At 36.6% G+C, this 25,297-nt stretch overlaps 1 protein-coding gene and 1 pseudogene across 11 annotated transcripts in view; one reads left to right on the top strand and one right to left on the bottom strand.

Moving 5' to 3' along the window:
- The window catches only part of ULK4 (unc-51 like kinase 4), a 749,242-nt gene that overhangs the window by 170,683 nt on the left and 553,262 nt on the right, over positions 1-25,297 (top strand). For 10 of the 11 annotated variants that reach the window (XR_013162830.1, XM_077129714.1, XM_077129706.1 and 7 more), the window contains one exon: positions 12,575-12,757. The exons of the other annotated variant lie outside the window; for it this stretch is intronic. Coding sequence is in view for 9 of the 10 variants with exons in the window: in XM_077129714.1 (XP_076985829.1) it covers positions 12,575-12,757 (183 nt within the window). In the remaining variant the exon portion in view is untranslated. The remainder of the gene's footprint in view (positions 1-12,574; positions 12,758-25,297) is intronic. 11 annotated transcript variants of the gene reach the window in all.
- Positions 13,194-13,609, bottom strand: LOC143657751 (large ribosomal subunit protein P1 pseudogene; annotated as a pseudogene).

Consider the following 25,297-nt stretch of genomic DNA (forward strand, 5'->3'; position numbering starts at 1 on the left):
CATTTTTGAAGGACAATTTTGCTGGATATAGAAATCTTGGTTGGTAGTTTTTCTCTTTTAGTAATTTGAATATATCATCCCACTGTCTTCTAGTTCCATGGTTTCTGCTGAGAAATCTACTCATAGTCTTATTGGGTTTCCCTTGTATGTGATGGATTGTTTTTCTCTTGCTGCTTTCAAGATCCTCTCTTTCTCTTTGACCTCTGACATTCTAACTAGTAAGTGTCTTGGAGAACGCCTATTTGGATCTATTTTCTTTGGGTGCACTGCACTTCTTGGATATGTAATTTTAGGTCTTTCATAAGAGTTGGTGAATTTTCAGTGATAATTTCTTCCATTAGTTTTTCTCCTCCTTTTCCCTTCTCTTCTCCTTCTGGGACACCCACAACACGTATATTTGTGTGCTTCATATTATCATTCAATTCCCTGAGCCCTTGCTCAAATTTTTCCGTTCTTTTCCCTATAATTTCTGTTTCTTTTTGGATTTCAGATGTCCATCCTCCAGTTCACTAATTCTAGCCTCTGCCTCTTTAAATCTACCATTGTTGGTTTCCATTGTTTTTTTCATCTCTTCTACTGTGTCTTTCATTCCCATAAGTTCTGTGATTTGTTTTTTCAGACTTTCCATTTCTTCTTATTGTTGATCCCATGCCTTCTTCATGTCCTCCCTCAATTTATTGATTTGGTTTTTAAGAGGTTTTCCATTTCTGTTCATATATTCAGAATTAGTTGTCTCAGCTCCTGTATCTCATTTGAGCTATTGGTTTGTTCCTTTGACTGGGTCATATCTTCAATTTTCCTGGTGTGATTTCTTATTTTTTGCTGGTATCTGGGCATTTAATCAGATTTCCCTGAGTGTGGGACCCAGCAGGTTGAAAGACTTTCCTGTGAAGTCTGTGGGCTCTGTTTTTCTTATCCTTCCCAGTATGTGGTGTTTTTCTGTCTGCGGGTCCCACCAGCAAAAGATGTTGTGGCTCCTTTAACTTTGGAAGACTCTCGCTGCTGGGTGTGTGGTGGAGACAGAGGAAAGATTGTAGGTTGGTTTTAATGGCTTCAAATTGTGAAGTCCTGGAATCTGAATTCCTTGAGAGAGGGATTCCACCTGAGTTGCGTTTCACCCCTCCCGCGGGGAAGGTTCAGGTGATAGAGAGCCCTGAAAGCATCTTGTTTCTGTGTTTGCGGCAGTTACAACCTGTGTAATCCCAATGCTGAGCCCAGAGGCAACGAAGCCTCCGTAGAAACAGTCACAGAAGGCTCTGTTTCGCCCCCTTTCCTCTTTTTCAGTTAGTGCAATTGGCGACTTCTGCCTTGATCAGTTTCACCTGAGCTGTGGGCCTATTTTTAGTAGTCAGAAGTTGTTCATTAATGCCACTATTGGTGTTAGGTTGGGCTCAGTCTCTACTATTGTTGGAGACTCTTTCCTTTCCCTCCAGGAAGTCATCTGTGGGAGAGGGGCACCGGCCGCCTCTTCTTGGGGAACCGCTTTTCCGAGGCTCCCAGCCGGCCCGGGAAGCCGCATTTGTGGGAGGGGCTGTGGTCGTTGGCCGCCGCGGCTTGGGGAACCGCTGTTCCGAGGCTCCCAGCTGGCCTGGAAAGCCGCACGTGGGGGAGGGGCGCAGGCTTCTGTGGCTAGGGGAACACCGATCCGAAGCTCCCATCCGGCCCGGAAAGGAGGGAGGGAGTGGCTCCGGCCGCCAGCCGCCGCAGCCCTGGGAAGTGCGCGCCTCTTGGGGACCTCACTGCAGAGGAGTCTCCTAGCTGGTCCAGGCGTTCCAGAATGGGGCACACTGTGTGTCTGGTCTCTGTCGTGGCTCCGGGAGCTGTTCTGTACTGTTTGTAGTTCTTTATTAGTTATTCTGGAGGAGGAACTAAGACCCGTGCGCCTTACTAAGCCGCCATCTTCTCTGGAAGTCCTGGTTCCCATTATCCTTAATGTATTTACTGACTTTCTTAATAATTTATTTGCTCAGTATAACGAACTCCCATCCATGCTGGCTGCCTTCTCTGTGTTATTCTCCTCCTCCTTTGCCACTACCAGCTCATTTCCTTGACTCCCTCTGCCCAGCACTCCATTTCCCCTTACTTTCCCTCTTTCTCAGACTCTGAGATATCGATGCTAAGAGGGGAAGATAAGGAAAATGAGAAGCAAAGTGTTAGGAATTAACTTTGATACTTTTCTTTCCCTTAACTCTTTTTACTTTACCACTTTCCTCCATCTGGTCACCCTGTCCTGTGATTTTAATTCATAAGTATCTTTCAGATCTGTTTAACTCACTGTGCACCTGAACTGCTGTCCCCGTAGCCCAAGCCATTGCTAGTTTTTACCTGGACCACTGCAGTAGCTTCCTAAATGGTCTTCCACGTTAATTTTGTGCCCCACCAACTCAATTCTACCGTACAAAGTGATCTTTGTAAAAATCAAGTCTTTTCTTCTCACTTCTCTGCTTAAATTTATCAGTAGTTCTCCATTAAAAAAAAAAAATGAATTAGCAATACGTTATTCCAAATACTTGGTAGAAGCTGAGAATTCATGAGTGCTTCTGCTTTTAAGATAACATTTAAAGCAGTTAGCACATTTTGCTTGGTTAATTAGTTGTTTTGTTCTATTATAATTCCTTACAGATTCTTTTTTATATGGTGTATTATGGGCGTCACCATTCATTCTTTTTCCATGTGAGTATCCCCTTATTGCAGCACCATTTGCCGAGGTTTTTTTTGTTTGTTTAGTTTTTCATTTGTTTGCTCGTTTGTTTGTTTGGAAAGTGCATGAACCAGGAATTGAACCTGGGTCTCCCACATGGCAGGCGAGAATTCTACCACTGAACTACCCTTTCACCCCCAATTCCTTACAGATTTTTAAACTCTTTCAAAGAAGGGAATGTATTTTGTTCCTCTATCAGTTTGTTTCCAGGTCCTTTGATTGTAAGCTTGGGTCTTTTACTGCAAAGATTAAGAGGGAGCCTTCTATCCCCTGAGTGAGTAGTAGAGGGAAGAGGGTTAATAACATTATACAACCTTCTTTATGGGGAGGACAAGGAAATATGGGCCTCAAATGTAATGCTAATAACAAAAAGAGGAAATACAGTATGAGATCATTGTTCATGGTCTCATAAAATAAAGTTATTCTAACATCATAATCTTAAGAAAACAGTAACTACCAGTAAGCAGATTTATATGGGATTTAATAAAGAATGAAGTTATAGAAATTGAGAATATATGTTCTGAAAACTTTTTAACAGTTTTCTAGCAGAGAATGACAATTGCTTCCTCCACAGGATGCTTTTCAGAGCTGACTTCATTCTCATTTACTTTTCCACATTCATCTCTTAGAAATGTTCCTTGGAAGTTAACCAACCCATTTGGCGAAAAAAGATCAGAACTCTTAACGTGACCTTCAAGATCTTGGATGATCTGACCCCTGCATAGCTCTTTTTTTTTTTTTTTGCATAGCTCTTTTGAGACATTGTACAACAGTCATCTTCTCATTCATTATGCCTCTTCCAAAATTGCCTTCTTACATTTTCTAGAATTTCTAAGCATTTTTCTTTCTTAGAACCTTTATTCTTAATGTTTCCAATGAGTGGAATGCTATCTGCTGGCATTTCACGTGGCTGATATCTATCGAATCTTTCATGTCTCAGCTTAAACATCACTTGTCTTGTCTCCCCCTCTTTCCCAGTGATAAACTATAGTATCTCTTTTTATTTTCCTCTTAGGAATGAACACTTTTATTTATTTGACTTGCTTATATAGTTTCCCCCTTTAGAATGTCGTTTTCGCTGGTCATCTTGTTCATGTCCTCTGTTAACCAAATGAATGAATGAGCATGAGGTGGAAGGATGGGATGGAAGCACAGTGCTGAGGCAATAGCCTGTTCCTTGTTCCACTCATAACTTATAATTTATGCTTTGGCTGCCTTTGTCACTGGGGTAATCGTAATTATTGAAGCGCTGATATGAAAAGGTGCCAAAAAGTCAAGAGTTATGCAGGGTAGTGGTTCTCATTGGGTTTGACAGTGAGCTTTTTGAAACCCCACTGACTATATCCTCTTCTCTATCCAACAGCCCCTGTACCTATTCTGCTATATCTTGAGATTACTTGGGTCAGATGGGAATGTGTGTAGTTTGAAAAACTCCCAAGGTTATTTTATATGACATTGAAAGATTATTCAAGTGGCCAAAATAAATGATTCTTAAACTTTTACTTCCCTAGTAATTCTGTTCATGTTTCTAATGGATACGTAACCTTTGCTTTTGAATTAGTCTATTTTTTGGGAAATTGTGTTTATTAAATAGACTCTAAAAAAATCCAAATTCTGGAAGCAATACCAATGTTCTCTTTGAAGTGAATTTTGAATTAAAAATGTTGGAACTGTACCTTCCAGTTTCAAAATATAGTGTCAAACTCTATTGCAATAAGTAAACATTTCAAAACTAAATCACTGAACATCAGACTTGATATCTGATTTCTTTTTTTTTTTTTGGTTTAGAACATATAAGAACTAATGTGTTTTTAAGACTCCATATCCTCTTAATTGCTCTGAAGCTTTCAACTGAGTTTAATATTCAGAGATGATTAATTAAAGGTTATTTTCTGCATGAGCTTTTCAAAATGGAAAGTGTGTTAGTCTTTTGAGCAGAATTCTGAAGATGAGATATTCTAGTTGCCCTCATATTGCTTTGAAAATGACTTAATTTTTATCAAGGAATGTCCCCAGTATAATTGGATAGGGATTTTTATATCACTAGAAAGTCAGTTTTGTTATGCCAGCTGCTCCAAGAACCATTACAGTACTAATGAGACTTTTTGTTTTGCTCTATAGAAGTCACTGTAGGGAGATCCCTTAATTTACTTGAAAACACTCTAATTGTAGTGTGATCTTTAGGGGCTCCATTTAAAATGCACTTTTTATTTTATCTTTGGATTAAAAAATAATGAAACAATTTTGCTTTGATTTCATAAATAACAGTTTTTAAGATTGATTACAAATGCAATTTAGAGAACGTTACCAATTATTTAATCTGAACCAACTTTCTTTTTAGTGAATTCTTTCTTTCACATTCCTATTTTCAGATATGAGCAAACTTTGGTATAAAAACTTACACAGTTTGAATTTTAGAATTGAAGAACCCCACTATCATATTTTCAGAAGCATGGTATCCATCTGTAACTCCCTTAGAAGAGAGAGAAAACACTGGAATATTACTTGAAAGATGCCTCATAGTAGAGTTTATTTATTTGCTGGAATTCCATTCTGTGTTTTTACTCTGAATGAATACACACCCTTGGTATATGTTTGGAATGGATCTCTGATTATTAAGACAAGACTTGTATAAGTGTCCCTCCCATATGATAGCCTGTCCTAAAGGAAAGTTACACTTTTTTTGTATTTAGGCCGCATTGTGTAGTTAGTGCTAAGCAAATGCTTATTTTTTAAGTACATTTTGTATCCTTAGTAACTTCAGAAATTGTTTTATATATATATATATATATATATATACACACACACACACAATATTGATAAAGCAAGCTTTCCTACAAATATTTATTTTCATATAATTTTAAGTGTCTAATACAGTCACTGGCACTGGAATAAAATTGAAATGAATTATTATAAAAATATTTATTCATATGAAAAATTTGAACAGCACAGAAATAAAAGGTTGAAGACTCTTCCTTGCCCTTTTCTTACCTGCCCTTTCTCAGTCCTATTTTTGAGAGAGAATATTAGGATAGTGTCTTTCTAGGTTTTCATTCTTACTAGTTGTATTAATATTTTCCTTCCTTGCAATACTAAGGTCACTGTAGCATTTTAATGAAGATTGGAAATAAAGTTTTACAAAAATTCTCTCTCATCATATTTACCTTATTATCATTCATTTTGTCAAAAGTTTGAGTTTTCATCCAATCAGCTTTTGTTTTCCTGGTTTATCAATAGGTATGACTTTTAAAGGGAAGTCCTTCTTGGAGATAAAAAGATGTTTAGCTTTTTTCCTAGGATTTCCAAAGAAATGAAAATACTTTTCAAAGTCTTTTTTTTTTTAATATATTTTTTCCTTTTCTTCACTCAGAAGGAACACTTTACTAGAGGTCTATCTAGAAAAATAGAAGTAGGAGAAAGATAATAAAGATAAGTGGTAAATGTTTAAAAATCAGATAAAAACAATAGGACAAATAAATGTAAAAGCTTTTTAAAAAAATCAGTAAAAATATAAACTCATGGTGAACCTGTTCAATGAAAAAAATAGTACAAATATAACAAAGGAGATATAATCACAGATACACAAATATTGAAGAGAATCACAAGCTATCTATAGAGAAATGTATGCTAGTAAATACAGAGGAAATGATGATCATCTTAACAAAATACAACACTACCAAAGTTGGTGAAGGGAAAGCAGATAGACAGAACTGTTGCCTGATCACAGAAAGGATTGGGAAGACTATTAGAGCACAAGGTCCAGTGAGCACTGAGTGATGCCTCGATTTTAAAACTGAGAAATGATCCTTATGTTATTTGAACTACTATAGACAGTCAAGAAAAGGATGGAAATCTGCCCAAGTTATTTTATGAAGCTAATAGATAGAAGATGAAACAAAAAAAAGGAAATAAGTAAGTTTTGCTTAGGGATATAGATGCAGAAATTCTAAATAAAATAATAACAAAATTGAATTCACTAGAGTATAAAAATGATAACATGCCATTTATTTAAGGAATGCGAAGATGGTTCAACATTAGGAAATATATTAACAATTCTTATCAGTAATTAAAGGTAGACAAACAGTACAAGTATGTGTTTGCTGTTAATGAAAAGATACTTGCTAAAATTCAGCAACCATTCTTTTTTTAAATTTTCTTTTTTATTGTGAAATATAAGATATATACAAAGAAAAAAATGTTTTTCAGATTATACTTCAACAGATATTTGCAGAACAGAGTTCAGAGTTTGTTATGGGTTATCATTCCACTATTTCAGAGTTTCCTTTCTAGCTGCTCCAAAACACTGGAGGCTAAAAGAAATATCAGTATAGTGAACCAGCAGTCATACTCATTTGTTAAATCCTATTTTCTGTTATAATTCCTCCTTCTCTTAAGATCCTTCTTCCAGTCTATAGGGATCTGTGGGTAGTTACCATTCTGTCTTTTCATGTTGAGAAGGGTGTCAAAAATAAAGGATGGGGAATTAACATAGTTAATAATCTTGGAAAGACTGGTTCCTCTGGATTTCAGGATTTATCTGACCAAGGAACCCTCTGGAAATTATAGGTTCCAGGAAAGTAAACATAATGCATGAAAACTTCAGAGTCTCAGTTAGAGCCCTAGGTATTCTTAACAGTTAACAGGAGTGAAGTTGGTTGGGGTTTGGCAAACCATGACAATTAGCTGAACCTTGCATAAGAATAGCCTCCAGAATAGCCTCTACCCTCTGTTTGATCTCTCTTAGCCACTGATGCCTTAGTTGGTTACACTTCTTGTCCCCCTTTTGGTAAGGGAGGTGTTATCAATGCCACAGTACCAGGGCCAGATTCATCCCTGTGAGTCAAGTCCCCATGTTGTTAGGGAAACTTTGACCCTGAATGTCATGTCCCACATAGGGGGTGGGTAACTATTTTCCTTTCAGAGTTAGGCTTAGAGAGAGAGAGACCATATCTGAAAAATAAAAAAGGTTTCCTGGAAGCAACTCTTGGTCTCATTGTAGGTAGTCTTAGCTTCCTCATTCCAGAAATAAGTTTCAGAAGGGCAAGCCTCAAAATCAGGTGCTTGGCCTGTTAACTTGGGAGTCCCCAATGTTTGAGAGGTTACCTGGGGTTTCCCAGATGGGAAAGTTTAATAGCTCCATATTTTTTTCTTCGGTGCCTCATAGGACTCTACCAATATTTTTTTAGTTATTGGCCCACCATACTCTGGGATATATCCAGGCATTACATTAAACTATACAAAATTACTAATCCTCATTCCCATTCTGGGCTCTCATTTGAGTTATTTAAATAAGCTATCTAGGCAGGTTAACTGACATTGTGTGTTACAGAAAATTTAGATTTTAGACACAGAAAACCCTCTGCCCTTGGTCTTATACAGTAGGTGAAGTTCTAGAGTAAATACACTGTCATTTTTTACCTTGTATTCTGATTTACCTTAGATCCAGCCAGATTGGCGGCTGCTTTTTAAAAATTTTATCCTTTATTGAATTTTTTTCTTTTTTTTTTTGTGAAAAATAACATATATGCAAAAGAGCAATAAATTTCAAAGCACAGCACAACAGTTAGTTGTAGAACAGATTTCAGAGTTTGGTATGGGTTACAGTTCCACAATTTTTGTTTTTTACTACTAGCTGCTCCAAGACTGGAGATTAAAAGAAATATCAATATAATGGTTCAGCAACCATACTCGTTTGTTAAACCTTTCCTTCTCTGTATAACTCCACCATCATCTTTGATCTTTCTCCCACCCTTCTAGGGTATTTGAGCTATGCTCATTCTAACTTTTTCATGTAGAAAGGGGCTGTCAATAATATGGGAAGGGGGATGGAAATAGTTGATGTTCTGGAGAGGTCCCTCTGCATTTCAGGACTTATCTGGCCTAGGGATCCATCTGGAGGTTGTAGGTTTCTGGAAAGTTCCCCTAATGCATGGGGCTTTTGTAGAATCCTATATTACGCCTTGGATGTTCTTTTGGATTGGCAGGAATGGTTTTGGCTGGGGTTTGGCAAGCTATGATAGGTAGCAAGATCTAATTGAAGCTTGCGTAAGAGTGACCTCCAGAGTAGCCTCTTGCATCTCCATTTGAACTCTCAGCCGCTGATACCTTATTTGTTACACTTGTTTTACCCTTTTTGGTCAAGATGGCATTGTTGCTCTCATGGTGCCAGGGCCAAGCTCCTCCCTGGGAGTCATCTCCCATGCTGCCAGGGAGACTTTCACCCCTGGATGCCATGTCTCAGGTAGGGGACAAGGTAATGATTTCACTTGCAGAGTTGGGCATAGAAAGAGTGAGGCCACATCTGAACAACAAAAAAGGTCCTCTAGAAGTAACTCTTAGGCATACCTATAGGTAGGCTAAGCTTCTCTGCTACCTACATAAGCTTCATAAGAGTAAGCTTCAAGATCAAGGGCTTGGCCTGTTGGTTTGGGTGTCCTTTATGTTTGTCACAGTATCTGGGGTCTCCCTGTGGTAAAGTTTAATAGTTCCATATTTTTTTCTCCCATCCCTCAAGGGACTTTGCAAATACTTTTTGATTATCTACTTAATATACTCTGGGGTATATCCAGGCATTACATTAGGATATACAGGATCAAAGGTTCTCATTCGTATTCTGGGCTCCCTGTGTTTGGGTTGTTTAAATGAGCTATTTAGATGGGTTGAGTTAGATTATGTGCCATAGAAAATTTAGATTCTGGACAAAAGAAACACTTCTTCCTTTGTCTCAAGGAGGAGGTAAAGTTATAAAATACAGAAAATGTCTTCCTTACCCCTGTATTCTGGATTATCTTAATCCTGATCTGAACAGCTTCATTCTTATCTCTAAATACCAGGTCATGCATATATAAAACAGCCTCTCAGAATCCAAAATAACAATTGCCGCTTTGGACTAAATGTCCAGAGCAATATAAGAGTTTACAATCTAGGCCCCAATTTTCTTATAAATATATTCTAAATGAGACCGTGCAATATTTGCTCTTTATTTCTGGTTTATTTTGCCTTACCAAGTGTCCCACAGGTTCATTTGGAACATTGTGCACCTCACAACCTTGTTCCTTTTTGTGGCAGCACAATATTCGATCATATGTATACACCATTGTTAGGCCAGTCTACTTCTCAGTCAGTGCATCCTTCAGTCACCTCCATCTATTGGGCCTCACATATAATGTCCAAAGTCAACAGTCCGTCAATACTCTCGATTTTAGATAATTTCATTGTTCCCAGGAGAAGCATAACCAATAAACACACCCTTACCAAATAAAAAATCCAAACCTCCACTTAACTCTTATCCCTCACCCCATTATTTATCCCTGATATTGCTGTGGTACTGCTGCTGTTTTCCTGTTAAACATAGAGATTGGCTTCTTTTTTTTTTTTGTTTAACTGTAATTGAAGCTTGATCTCTTTTTTTGGTTACTTTAAGTGTTACTGTACGTAGCTATCCTAACTTTTCAGGGCTTAGCAACCATTCTTAATAAAAAATTCTTAGTCAAATATAACTAGAAGTGAATACTTAAATTCATCATAGACAATATTATAAAACATAGACAGCATCATATTAAGTGGTAAAATGCTGAAATCACAATTAGTAAAATGAAGAACAATACAGGGAGTGCTGACTATTGTAACATTATTCCAGAGTGTTGTGGGGGGATCCAACTAACGTATTGACAACATAAAATAAAATTATCAGTACTTGTATGAGAAAATGCAAAATTATCTTTTTGCAGATAATATAGTTTTAATTTTAAAAAACCGAGAAAGCAGTAGGCACACATACACGAAGAAAATGAAAAAGATAAAAGAACTAATAAGTGATTCAATTTAATAAGATTTTGTTTGAAATTTTTATGTTTATATATGAGTTCGGTCTGTGTTTTTCTCTTATGCACTTTCTTTTTCAGGTGTAGTTACTAAGGTTATCCTAGATTCATATAATTGGGAAAATTTTGTCTTTTCCCATTGCCCAGAATAATTTGAAGAGATAGACCTACTTTGCTTTGCCAACTTATTTGTTTTAGCCTGACACATGCTGCTCCTGTGACAAAGAACCTATTCTTTATTTACATTCTAAGTAGTTCTGACCATAACTCCTTTGGTAGTATTTTAGAGACTTGCGTGCTCTTAGACGATTTTGAGATTGAGTAAAAGCCACGGGGCCAGAGAATGCCTGAATCACAACTTAAACCATAGCCACCCTCTCTCTCTCTGTGGTTTCCTTGAGGGAAACATATATGTAAGGCATGAGGACACATGGGATATAACTTTAGTTCTACTTTGTTATTTATATTTAGTAATGTTAATATAATATTAATATTAATAATAATCATATTGTTATTATTTATCTCTCACCTTCAATGCAGAATATTCTGCTCAGCAGGGTTGGAGTTTCCAGGTTTCAGTGGCTTCTCTCCTTACCTCTACCTGGCTGTCAAAGGCAGAAGAGAAAATAAGATGATTTGGCCTGTCCAAAAGGGTCACACTTTGAATTAGCTTATCGCTTGGAGGCGGAGGCAGAACCCAGCCTCTATTTCTAATCATCATGGCCTCCCATGTGTCCTGGGGCTAACCCAGTCAGATGGTCACCTGCCCCTTTAAGGAGAGGGAAGGAGGGATGGAGAAAGGCCTTCTCTTTTCTTCCTCATCACTTTGAGGAAGTGCCATCCCAGTCATTCATGACATTAGTATTTCTAACAATTTTGTATGTGACTTTTCATTAAGGTTATAAATCCATTTAAAACAAATTGGGGAGAAGAATGTTATATGACATTTAATATAGTCAGTGCTGTGGTAAAACTAATTTACTTAAGTTGATTTCTCTCTTTGGAGCCTCCTATCAGGACATGATCATCCCTCTTTTTTACTTAAAAATTTTTGAGGGCTTCTCATTGCTTATCGTATAACATTTAAAGTTCCTGCTTGGTATATCAGTTGACTCCAGCCTACTTTTTTAGAGGTGTCATTAGATTTTCCTTTTCCTTATGTATCTTGTAATCACATCAGCCAACTTATCCTTCTAGAACATGCTGTGTGTTTGTATTTGTTTCCGTGGGAATACTTGTTCTTTTTTCTCTGGCTAGCACTCAATCACTTTTCTACCTGTCCATTTCTTACTTACTTTAATTTAAAAAACTGAGCGTCACCTTCCTTATGTAGCTTTGGTTAACTAGATTGTCTTCCTTTTCCAAGCCTAAGTAATTGAGTCTGCTTCTATTACAACACTTACAACTTCCGTTAGTTTATTAATTGTAAGTTTCATCTCTAATAGTCTGTGAGCAATTTAGGAATATTTCTGGGATTTGACTGCCTCGATTTGAACCCCAGCTTCCCAACTCTTACTATGCATATATGACTTTGGACAAGTGACATTAATGCTCTATGCCTTAGTTTTATCATTTTTAAGATGAAGATAATAATAATGCTTTTCTTATATATTGTCAGGAGAAGTAAATGAGATAATCCCCAGGTATTCTCCTACAGTGCATCTCACATGGTAAATTTGCACTAAATGTTGGATATTGACTTTTATGACTATTTTTTAACTCTTAGCTCAGCATCTGTTAAAAGATAGTGCCTAATAGTGCTTTCTGTTACTCAAAGGGAAGTAATTCTATATTGACTTATGAATTTGTTAATTTATGATTATTATTGTAATAGTATCTGCTTTATGCAACTTCAGTTTTTATGGACAGCTGGATTATTGTTTTATTTTTTAAATGTGTTTAAATTTCCCTACATTGTTGTACCAAAATAAGTAGTGGAGGAGAAACATAAGGATCTTCTACTCCTTTACACAGAAGCATATGTCATCTTTTGGGAGCATAGTCGATGCACTTGGACTTTTCTGATAAATCTGTTCTCCTTTCTCTGCAGGCCTTGTGTAGAATCACACGCCATTCTCCTACTGCCTTCCAGAATGTTATTGAGAAGGTGGGACTAAACTCAATAATAACCTCTCTGGCCTCTGCCATCTGCAAAGTTCAGCAGTACATGCTGACCTTATTCACTGCCATGTTGTCCTGTGGGATTCATCTTCAAAGACTGATCCAAGAGAAGGTTTGACTTAGATTTTACCTTATCTCTATGAAAAAGAAAATCTTGTGTTCCTTTTACAATTTTAGTAGTTCACCAAGTAGTGTTATCTTGTAGAATTTATTTTTCTTCCAAGGGGACTTTCTGAACATTGCCAAACTTTTGTGCTACATAGCAATCATCTGAAGACATTATAAGAGTCTTTTAGTGATTAAAGTAAAAATCCAGTAAACAGCTTCTGCCTACTTTGTCCCTATTTTGGAGATGAAAAATTATAAATTTTAAGAGTCCTTCCTGTGTGCTAGTGTTTCTTTTTCACCATCAACCTCTGCCTCCACCTATATTCCCTTTACTTTTCTTAGAGAGAGTTCCCTTCATATTCTCTGCTTCCCTTCATATTCTCTGCTTACTCTGACCCAGTTTTTTAATTTTTTGAGTTCAGCTTTTCACTGAACATGTTTCAAAAGGAATTTGTGAAAATGCTGAAGCCCATCTCATCATTAGACTCCTCAGATTTTTCTTTTTTTGCTCCTACCTTCTCCTCAGGTAGGGCAGCAGTGGTGGAGGGGGCTGAATCTCCCACTGGTGCAGTACCTGCTGCTGGGGCAGGTCCACTAGTCCCTGCATTGCAGATGTGAGACTCCTGATGTTGACGTTGGCCAAGGCCTTTGCAAACAAGCCAGACCAGATGGGTTCAACATTTACAGCAGTTGCTTTAGTAAGGGTCTCAATCTTGCCCTCTGTGAAGGGGAGCTCATTGTTGTGGAGGGGGAGGGCCAAGTAGATGCAGGTGAGCTCTGAGATGGTGCTAATGGTGGTGTGAGTTCTAGGCAGGTGGCTGCTGGGCGTGGTTGCCGTTTGAAGTGTGTGCCTCATAGTGATGTGGCCTTAGCTTTCTCAGAAGGGCGAAACACCTTAGCAACAGCTGAGGAAAGGCTTAACCCAGTGTTATTCCTTTGTCTAACACTGCCAGTCCAGATCACCTTTGGAGCCCCTTTCCCTGTTTTAACTTAGTCCTGTTCTATTCTTCAGATATATACAGAATTAGTAACTATTAAATTTATATCACAAAATGGTATAGCTATAAGCAGGTCTCTATAATAGTCTTCAAAGTCTCTTCACTCTAGCCCCTTGCTAAAGAGTGATCCCTGTCCCAACAGCATTGGCATCACCTGGAAGTTTGTTAGAAATGTAGACTCCCAGGTCTCACCCCAGATCTGTTGAATCTGTCTACTATGCAATACAATCTACAGTGATTTGCTTGAACTTTAAGGTTTGAGAAGTCCTGCCTTGGGATATTAGCCTTACTGAGGTGTTAGCAAGTGAAAAAAGTGAACCATGATTATATATAAGTTTGGGAAGCACTGGGTCAAAGGTGAAACATTTTCAATTGCACACTTTCTCACAGTTTAAAATATGCTAATATGTATTGTGAATCTTCATGAGGAGAATCTTCATTAGTGTGTAGCATTTTAAAAAAATGTATGGAACCAGTTTTTCTTTATTTGTTTTAGGGGGAGGACACCTTTCAAATTGAATTCCTATAGAACATGGTGAAGGCAACGCTGCTCAGAATCATAGAATGGAACCACTTAAATACACTGTTTGTCATGGTTCTGCCCTAAATGTAACACATTAATTTTTTTATAATAAAAGTTAAAATTTCAGTAATATGAATGACTGCCAAATTTAAAAGCCAAGTTTACACAGTAGGCTTGATTTGGGGAAGGTGCAATTAGCGGTCACTTCCTGTGCTTACTCTAATTAGTCTGATTTTGAGTCTACCAAGAATTTTAAGCCTAAGAGAAAGTATTTTTTTTCAACAATCTATGTATCTAGTTTATGCTATTAAATTTTCAGAGTCATTAAATGTTACCATCAGTGTATTAGAAAAAATGCCACTTGAGTAGTTTTGTTGTATAAGTTGTGATAAGAGAGTCTGAGGATTTTAGCAGTTTGTTTTTTTACCCTCAAGCTCAGGCACAGATTTTGTTTAGCTTCAAATGGGGTATTTTACAAAGACAGAAATATAAGATGCAATAAATAATATGATTTTGTAAGTGTTTTATAATGTATAACTAATATTTCATATATCTAACTAAAATGCATGTACAATTAAATATAGAGGAAGGTAAGTTACATTTTGATTTTTATTGGTATTGGTACTTTTAAGTAAATGTTGAGTAAGCCATTTTGTCTCCTTTATAACCAGTGACAGGGGGAGGATGGTGAGTTTACTTGTTGTGGAGACAGAGGCTACATCTAAGTAAGAAAGGAGGGGTGACTCTTGGGGGTGACTCTTAGGCTCAATTTTAAGTCGACTTGACCTGTCCTTTGTGGGGTTAAGTTTCATATGAACAACCCCCAAGACTGGGGGCAGGGCCTGTAGCTTTGGTTGTCCACACTGTTTGTGAGAATATCAAGAATTCAACTTGGAGAGGTTGAATTTTCCCCTGTTCTCACCATTCCCCAAAGGGGACTTTGCAAACACTTTTCCTCTTACTGATCAAATCACTCTGGGATTCATTGGGGCATCACTCTGGACAAACCAGACAAAATCTCATGTCCTACCCAAGGTTCCATATACTTATGGTGTTCAACCAACTGTCTGCATAAGTTATATTTGGAAATGCACTAGTCAAAATATAAATTTGTACCAAATAAACATTTTTTGCTTTAGTTTCACATATAAGTTGAAATATTAAAGTATTAACTGCCATCTATTTTCCTTTGTTCTTCCTCATGCAAAAACATTTTTTAAATTTGTACATTTAGTCACTATCATTATACACTCTAGGCATTCCTAGATTATACCATCTCAATCTTTATCATCTATCTTTCTTTGTGATTTCGTTTATGCCCCAGCCCTCCTCCCTCTATCATTCTCACATTCAGCTTCATTCAGTGTTTTAACATAATTGTATTACAGTTAGGTAGTATTGTGCTGTCCATTTCTGAGTTTTTATATTCAGTCCTGTTGCACAATCTGTATCCCTTGGGTAATTCAGTTCCAATTACCCAATATTTTACTCTATCTCCTGATGGTCTCTGTTACCAATGAAATAGTCCAAGTTTATTCACTTATGTCAGTTCATATCAGTGCGACCATACAGTATTTGTCCTTTTGTTTTTGGCTGATCACACTCAGCATAATGTCCTTAAGGTCCATCCATGTTGTTACATACTTCATAACTTTATTCTGTCTTACAGCTGCATAATATTCCATCATATGTATATGCCACAGTTTGTTTAGCCACCCGTCTGTTGATGGACATTTTGGCTGTTTCCATCTCTTGGTAATTGTAAATAATGCTGCTATAAACATTGGTGTGCAAATGTCCATTTGTGTCCTTGCCCTCATGTCCTTTGAGTAGAGACAGCATATAGATGAGTCCTGTTTTTTAATTCATTCTTCCAGTCTATATCTTTTGATTGTGGAGTTTAATCCATAAACATTTAGTGTTGTTACTGCACGGGTAGTACTTCTACTATTTTGCCTTCTGGATTTTATATGTCATATCTAATTTTCCTTCTTTTTACCTTTACTCATAGTCTTCCTTTCTATACTCTTCTCCACACCTCTCTCTTCTGTCTTTTTGTATCTGTCTCTAGTGCTCCCTTTAGTATTTCTTGCAGAGCTGGTTTCTTGGTCACAAATTCTTTCAGTGATTTTTTGCCTGAAAAAAACATACAGTTTTGAACAGGGATTATTCTACTTTTATGAAATGGGATTTTGATTAAAACATGGCTTTTCTAGGGGACATACATAGTTTCAAACCAGCACAGCATTGTTTGCAATAATGTAAGAAATTTACCAAGAGATTTGATAAATTATACAATATCCATGTGCTAGAATACTGTACAGCAACTAAAATGCACAATCTAGACTGAAAAGTTTACCATGGATAAATCTCATAAACAAAATGGAGTGAAAAGGTGCACTGAAGAAAGCTAGGTATAGTATACCATACATACGAAATTAAAAATATGCAAAATCTTTCTTTATATTTTCATAGGTACATAATTATGTTGTCAGAAACATCTGTGCCAATAAACTGCACTAGACAGAGTACTTACCTTTTAAAATGGAGAGAGGGCAGTGGAATCAGATAGAGACAGTCCAGGGACTTCATCTGTGCCTAATTTACATTGTCTCTTTTTTAAAAAGGAATTTGGATGTATATGTTTAAGATATTAAGATTTGATGGAACTGAATGGACTTTTAAACCACTCTACTTTTCTATAGGCTCGAATATATCAGTTTCAATTAAAGGAATGACTTTGTAGCAGAGTATGTTATAATATTTTACACTTTTTTTTTTTCCTCACTTTTGAATTTTTGGATGATATCTGGGGAAGTTTCAATTGTTTTCTCTTTGATTTTTTTTTTCTGTGGGTGGTTGTGATGATGATGTTAGGCAGTATAATCTGTTACCATTTGTGTAGCTTTTTGCACATGCAATATTGTTTGAAAGGGAAAGCATTGTAACAGCTCATGGTATTCATTTGTGAGTTCATTTTGGGGGAGGGGAAGTGGAGAATTTCTTTTAAAATTATGATGTGTTTTGTGAAGTTAAAGTTTATTAACAATGGAATGAAGAAATCTTTAGTTTACATTTTAGCATCATTTGCAATGTTAAGCTTGCTTTTTTTCTTCAGAAATGTATTTGAGGATAGAAACACTGTAGGATGTATTTTTCCTATTTCTTCTTAAAGCTTACAGAAAGTCACAGCATGAACTGAGATTTCAGGCACTAATACCCTTCAATGAAAATAGTATGAACTATTAAACTATCACACTTTGAACATTATCACATATATCTTAATGGAAGTATTCTGGCAGGTTTGTAATGTGGTGTTTTGTGATTGCCCAAAAGGGAGTCACAGTATGATTTAGCCCTGCTAGGGAGTCCATACAATTAGTTTCCTTTGTAGCAGCTTGCATTATTAGCTGGAGTATTACATGTAGAAGATATTTTAAAATGTTACCCTTTTAAAATTTTCTCTTAAGTTTCTTGAAACTGGTTGTCTTCTTTCAGTCTGTAGATCTTCACAGATGACTTTAAGCCTACCTATTTAGTTGGGAGGCGATCTCAAAGTTAGTTGAAATACTTTTTCATGGTTCGGCTTTCAAAAATTTCTATTTATAGACAATTGGAAGGAAAAGAGGGAAAGTATATGAAAAGTAAAGTAAAAAAGTAGAGTGCTCTGTGAATAAATCACAGATATGGCTTAAAAAAAGAGCTTACATAAAAAACAAAATTCAGTGCTAGATTCTTTTGTTTTTCTAATGACAAATTTGCATATTTCTTTAATTTTGACAACGCATTTGAAATTCACAATGACATAGAAGTATTAAAGCAAATGGGAATGATTTGTAGACTAGAATCAAGAAGCTGTTTAGCCAAAGACCTTAAAATGGCAAAAAGTTTGATACCCAAAGCTCTGGAACCTTATGTGACAGAAATGACGCAAGGATCAATCAGTAGTGTCTTTGTCACATCATCAGGTTCACCTTCAAGTGGTGCAAGGCTTTCTACCAGTGATTTGACAAATGGTGCAGACAGGACATTGGACATAAACTCCAACAGGTTTCAGTACAGTGGCTCCAGGGTGGAGAAAAACTGTCTTGTATCTGGAAAGATGATGATGATGATGACTTTAATGAAAATGACAATGAAGAGTGATTTTCTTGACTTTTAGAATCACCCTTCCCTTTCAAATGCAGTCTCAGAAAAAAAATTGTTAGGGAAGAGAAACTATCTTTTTTTTTTTTTAAGGATTTTATCTTATTATAGCAAGAAGATTCAGAAGAAATTCCCCGGGCGAGGTCTCAGAAGTCTCAGGCCTTGGTGTCCTCTCCTTGTGGTGTCAGGAAGCATTGTCCTCCAGGCATTTTGACATGGGTTGTCAATCATCCAACCTCACCTGACTTCTGTGTCCAGGATTTTGTTTTTTTGCTTTCTTTTTTAAATTTAATTTATTTTGTATTATCAAACCAAAACCACATACAAACATGAACATTCTTAACATACAAACATTCTGTGTATTGGTGTATAATTAATGACTCACAATATCTTCATATAGTTGTATATTCATCACCATATCACTTTTTAGAACATTTGCATCACTCCAGAAAAAGAAATAAAAAGAAAAAACTCACACATACCATACGCCTTACCCCTCCCTCTCATTGACCACTAGTGTTTCCATCTAATCACAAGATTTTAACCTTTGTTCCCCTTATTTTTTTCTATATCCCTTACTACTCCCTTTCATTGTTTACTAGTATTTTGATCTACTCAATTTATTTTGACATGTCCCCCCTATTATTTATTTATTTTTAATCCATATTTTTTATTCATCTGTCAATATTGTAGGTAAAAGGAGCATCAGACACAAGGTTTTCATAATCACATAGTCAAATTGCAAAAGCTATATCATTATACGTTCATCTTCAAGAAACATGGCTCCTGGAACACAGCTTTACAGTTTCAGGCACTTCCCTCTAGCCTCTCTCTAATACACCTTAAACTAAAAAAAGGATATCTATAAAATGTGTAAGAATAACCTCCAGGATAATCTCTCGACTCTGAAATCTCTCAGCCATTGACACTTTATTTTGTCTCATTTCATTCTTCCCCCTTTTGGTTGAGAAGTTTTTCTCAATCCCTTGATGCTGAGTCCCAGCTCATTCTAGGATTTCTATCCCACGTTGCCAGGGAGGTTTACACCCCTGGGAGTCATGTCCTACATAGAGAGGGGGATGGCGGTGAGTTTGCTTGATGTGTTGGCTGAGAGAGAGAGACCATATTTGAGCAACAAAAGAGGTTCTCTGAGGGTGATTCTTAGGCCTAATTTTAAGTAGGCTTAGTATATCCTTTGCGGGGATAAGTTTCATATGAATATACCCCAAGATTGAGGGCTCGGCCTATTGATTTGGTTGTCCTCATTGCTTGTGAAAATATCAGAGTTTTCTCCAAATGGAGAAGTCGAATTTTCCTCCTTTCTTGTCATTCCCCCCAAGGGGTCTTTGAAAATATTTTTTTATTCACTGTTCAAATCATGCTGGGATTTATCAGGGCATCACTCTGGACAAACTTACAAAATCTCATGCCTTATACAAGATTCCATATAATTATGATGTTCAATTAAACTCTCCATGTAAGTTATATTAGGAAATGCACTAGTTAAAATAAGATTTTGTGCCAAATAAACATTTTTGCTGTAGTCTCACACATAAGTTAAAGTTTTAAAATACAAATTACCATCTATTTTCAACACCCTGCATATTGACATTCCTTTGCTCTTCTTCATGCAAAAACATTTTTTTCTGATTTTTCTTTTCTTGCATGGGCAGACACTGGGAATTGTATCCGGGTCTCTGGCATGGCAGTTAAGAATTCTGCCACTGAGCCACTGTTGCACCACCCGCAAAAACATTTTGTAATTTGTACATTTAGGCACTATCATTGTACCTTAGGCATTCCTAGATTATACCATCTCAGTCTTTATTGTCTATCTTTCCTTCTGGTTTCATTTGTGCTCCCAGCCCTCCTCCCCCTATCATTCTCACAATCAGCTTTATTCAGCTTGCTAACAATATTGTGCTACAATTAGGTAATATTGTGCTATCTGTTTCTGAATTTTTACAATCATTCCTGTTGCACAGTCTGTATCGTGTCAGTTCCAGTTACCCCAATTCTACCCTATTTCTATCTCTTGACGCCTCTATTCTTAACTGAAATTCTCCAAGTTATTCATTAATGTTAGTTCATATCAATGAGACCATACTGAATTTTTCTTTTTGTTTCTGGCTAATCTGAGTCAGCATAATGTCCTCAAGGTCCACCCATGTTGTTTCATGCTTCATGACTATTCTGTCTTTCAGCTGCATAATATTCCATCATATGTATATGCCACAGCTTGTTTAGCCACTGGTCTGTTGATGGATATTTGGGTTGTTTCCATCTCTCAGCAATTGTAAATAATGCAGCTATAAACATTGGTGTGCAAATGTCCATTTATGTGCTTGCCTTCACATCCTCTGAATAGATACCTCGCAATGGTATTGCCAGATCATATGGCAGTTCTATACTTAGCTTCCTGAGGACCTGCCAAACTGCCTTCCACAGCAGTTGTACCATTTTACATTCCCACCAACAGTGGGTAAGTGTGCCTTTTTCTCTACATCCTCTTCAGCGCTTGTTTTTTGTTTTATTGATAATGGCCATTCTGGTGGGTGTGATATGGTATCTCATTGTGGTTTTGATTTTCATTCCCCTAATAGCCAGGGAAATTGAGCATCTTTGCATGTGCCTTTTAGCCATTTGTATTTCTTCTTCTGAGAAGTGTCTGTTCATGTCTTTTGTCCATTTTTAAATTGGGTTGTTTGTCTTTTTGCTATTGAGTTGAACAATCTCTCTATATATTCTGAATACTAGACCCTTATGTGATATATCATTTCCAAATATTGTCTCCCATTGTGTAAACTGTTTTTTTACTTTCTTGATGAAGTTCTTTGATGCACGAAAGTGTTTAATTTTGAGGCGTTCCCATTTATCTATTTCTTTCTTCAATGCTCATGCTTTGGGTGTAAGATCTAGGAAACTGCCTCCTATTATAGGATTTATAAGATATTTCCCTACGTTTTCTTCTAAAAGTTTTATGGTCTTAGATCCATTTTGAGTTAATTTTTGTATAGTGTGTGAGATATGGATCCTCTTTCATCCTTTTGCATGTGGATATCCAGTTCCCCAGGTATCATTTATTGAAAAGACTGATCTGTCCTAGGTAAGTTGGCTTGACTGTCTTATCAATTGTCCATAGATGAGCGGGTCTATGTCTGAACACTCTGTTCAATTCCATTGGTCAGCGTATCTGTCTTTGTGCCACTACCATGCTGTTTTGACCACTGTACCTTCATAATATGCCTTAAAGTCAGGTAGTGTGAGACCTCGGACTTCATTTTTCTTTCTAAGATTATTTTTAGCTATTTGGGGTACCCAGCCTTTCCAGATAAATTTGGTTATTGTTTTTTCTATTTCTGAAACATAAGTTTTTGGGATTTAACTGGTGTTGCATTGAATCTATAAATCAATTTAGGTAGAATTGACATCTTTACTCTATTTAGTCTTCTAGTACATGAACACAGTATGCTCTTCCATTTATTTAGGTCTTTTGTGATTTCTTTTAGCAATTTCTTTCAGTTTTCTTTGTATAGGTCTTTTGTTTCCTTAGTTATATTTATTCCTAAATATTTTATTCTTTTGGTTGCAATTGTAAATGAAGTTTTTTTCTTGATTTCTCCCTCAGATTGCTAATTACTAGTATATAGATACACTACAGATTTTTGAGTATTGACCTTGTAACCTGACACTTTACTGTACTCATTTATTAGCTCTAGTAGTTTTGCTGTGGATTTTTTGGGATTTTCAACATTTAGTATCATACTGTCTGCAAACAGTGAGAGTTTTATCTCTTATTTTCCAATTTTGATGCTCTGTATTTCTTTTTCTTGTCTAATTACTCTGCCTAGAACTTTCAACACAATATTGAATAACAGTGGTGACAGTGGACATCCTTGTCTTGTTCCTGATCTTAGGGAGAATGTTTTCAGATTTTCCCCATTGAGGATGATGTTAGCTGTGTGTTCTTCATATATTCCCTTTATCATGTTGAAGAAGTTCTGTTCTTATTCCTATCCTTTGAAGTGTTTTCAAGAAGAAAGGATGTTGAATTTTGCTAAATGTCTTCTCTGCATCAGTCGAGATGATGTGTTTTTTCTGCTTTGATCTGTTGATATGGTGTGTTACATTAATTGATTTTCTTATATTGAACCATCCTTGCATACATGGTATGTATCCTACTTGGTCATGGTGTGTAGCTCTTTTTCTTTTCTTTTCTTTTTTTTGCATGGGCAGGCACTGGGAATTGAACCCAGGTCTTCGGCATGGCAGGTGAGAACTCTACCTGCTGAGCCACGATAGCCTGCCCCCTGCCTTTGCTGTTTTTTTTTTTATTCTTTTAATGTACTGCTGGATTTGATTTGCAAAGATTTTGTTGAAGATTTTGCATCTATATTCATTAGAGAGATTGGTCTCTAATTTTCTTTTTTTCTAGTATCTTTGTCTGGCTTTTGTATGAGGGTGAAGTTGGCTTCATAGAATGAGTTAGGTAGCCTTCCTTCATCTTCAATTTTTTTGAAGAGTTTGAGCAGGATTAATACTAATTCTTTCTTGAATGTTTGGTAGAATTCACATGTGAAGCCATTTGGTCCCAGACTTTTCTTTTTTGAGAGCCTCTTAATGACTAATTCAATTTCTTTACTTGTGATTGGTTTGTTGAGGTTGTCTATTTCTGCTTGAGTCAATGTTGGCTGTTCAGACCTTTCTAGAAAGTTGTCCATTTCATCTACATTGTCTAGTTTATTAGCATAAAGTTGTTCATAGTATCCTCTCATTATTGCCTTTATTTCTGTTGTGTCAGTGGTTGTGTCCCCTCTTCCATTTCCAATTTTATTTATTTGCATCCTCTGTTTTCTTCTTTTTGCCAACCTTGCTAAGGGCCCATTGATTTTATTGATTTTCTCATAGAACCAACTTCTGGTTTTGTTGATTTTTCTTGATTGTTAATGTTTGCAATTTCATTTATTTCTGCTCTAATCTTCATTGTTTCTTTCCTTTTGTTTGCGGTTCTAGTTTGCTAGTTGCCAGAATGCAATATACCAGAAATGGAATGGCTTTTAAAAAGGGGAATTTTATAAGTTGCTAGTGTACAGTTCTAAGGCCGAGAAAATGTCCCCATTAAACAACTCTATAGAAATGTCCAATCACAGGCATCCAGGGAAAGATACCTAGATTCAAGAAGGCCAATGAAGTTCAGGGTTTCTCTCTCAAGTAAGAAGGCACATAACGAACACGGTCAGGGTTTCTCTCTTGCCTGGAAGGGCACATGGTGAACATGGCGTTATCTGCTGGGTTCCTCTCCTGGCTTTTGGTTTCATGAAACTCCCTGGGAGGCGTTTTCCTTCTTCATCTCCAAAAGTCACTGGCTGGTGGACTCTGCTTTGTTGTGCTACAGTATTCCTTTGCTCTCTCCAAATCTCTCGCTTTCTCCAAAATGTTCCCTCTTTTATAGGACTCCAGAAACTAATCAAGCCCCACCCAAATGGTTGGGGACATGTTGTCACCTAATCCAGCCTAACAACCACTCTTGATTTAATCACATCCCAGGGAGATGATCTAATCAGTGCCAAGCATACAGTATTGAATAGGGATTGGAAGAAACGCTGCCTTTACAAAATGGGATTAGGATTAAAACATGGGTTTTCTAGGGTACATACATCATTTCAAACCAGCACACTTGCTTTGGGGTTAGTTGGCTGTTCTTCCTCTGGTTCTTCCAAGTGAACAGTTAATTCCTCCATTTTTGCTCTTTCTTCTTTTTTGAGATAGGCATTTGGGGCAATGAATTTCCTTCTTAGCACTTCATTTGCTGCATCCCATAAATTTTTATATGTTTTGTGTTCATATTCATTTGCCTCAAGATATTTACTGATTTCTCTTGTAATTTCTACCTTGATCCACTGGTTGTTTAAGAGTGCATTGTTGAGCCTCCACACATTTGTGAATTTTCTGGCCCTCTGCCTATTTTTGATTTCCAACTTCATTCCGTTATGATCTGAGAAAGTGTTTCATAAATGATTTCAGCCTTTTTAAATTTATTGAGACTTGCTTTGTGACCCAGCCTATGGTCTATCCTTGAGAATGATCCATGAACACTTGAGAAAAAGGTGTATCTTGCTGTTGTTTGGTGTAATGGTGTATAAATGTCTGTTCAGTCTAGTTCATTTATTGTATTATTCAAATTCTCTGTTTCTTTATTGATGCTCTGTCTAGATGTTCTGTCCGTTGATGAGAGTGGGGAATTGAAGTCTCCAGCTATTATGGTAGATGTGTCTATTTCTCTTTTCATTGTTTTCAGTGTTTGCCTCACATATTTTGGAGTACTCTGGCTCGGTGCATAGATATTTTTGATTGTTATGTCTTCTTGTTGAATTGTTCCTTTTATTAATGCATAATGTCCTTCTTTGTGTCTTCTGTTTTACAATTGAGGTCTAATTTGATGGATATTAGTATAACTGCTCCTGCTCTTTTCTGATTGTTGTTAGTGTGAAATGTTTTTTCCTAACTTTTCACTTTCAATATATATTTTTCCTTGGGTCTAAGATGCGTCTCCTGTAGACAGCATGTAGATGGGTCCTGTTTTTAATCCATTCTGCCAATTTATGCCTTTTGATTGGAGAGTTTAATCCATTAACATTTAGTGTTATTACTGTAAGGGCAGTACTTTCTTCTAACATTTTGCTTTTTGGATTTATATGTCATATCTAATTTTTCTTCTTTTTACCTGTACTGGTAGTCTTCATTTCTGCACTCTTCTCCACACCTCTCCGCTGTCTTTTCCTATCTGTCTCTAGTACTCCCTTTAGTATTTCTTGCAGAGCCAATCTCTTTGTCACCAATTGTCTCAGTGATTTTTTTGCCTGAAAATGTTTTAATT

This window comes from Tamandua tetradactyla, chromosome 15 (genome assembly GCF_023851605.1).
Source record: "Tamandua tetradactyla isolate mTamTet1 chromosome 15, mTamTet1.pri, whole genome shotgun sequence".
NCBI classification, from domain to species: domain Eukaryota; kingdom Metazoa; phylum Chordata; class Mammalia; order Pilosa; family Myrmecophagidae; genus Tamandua; species Tamandua tetradactyla.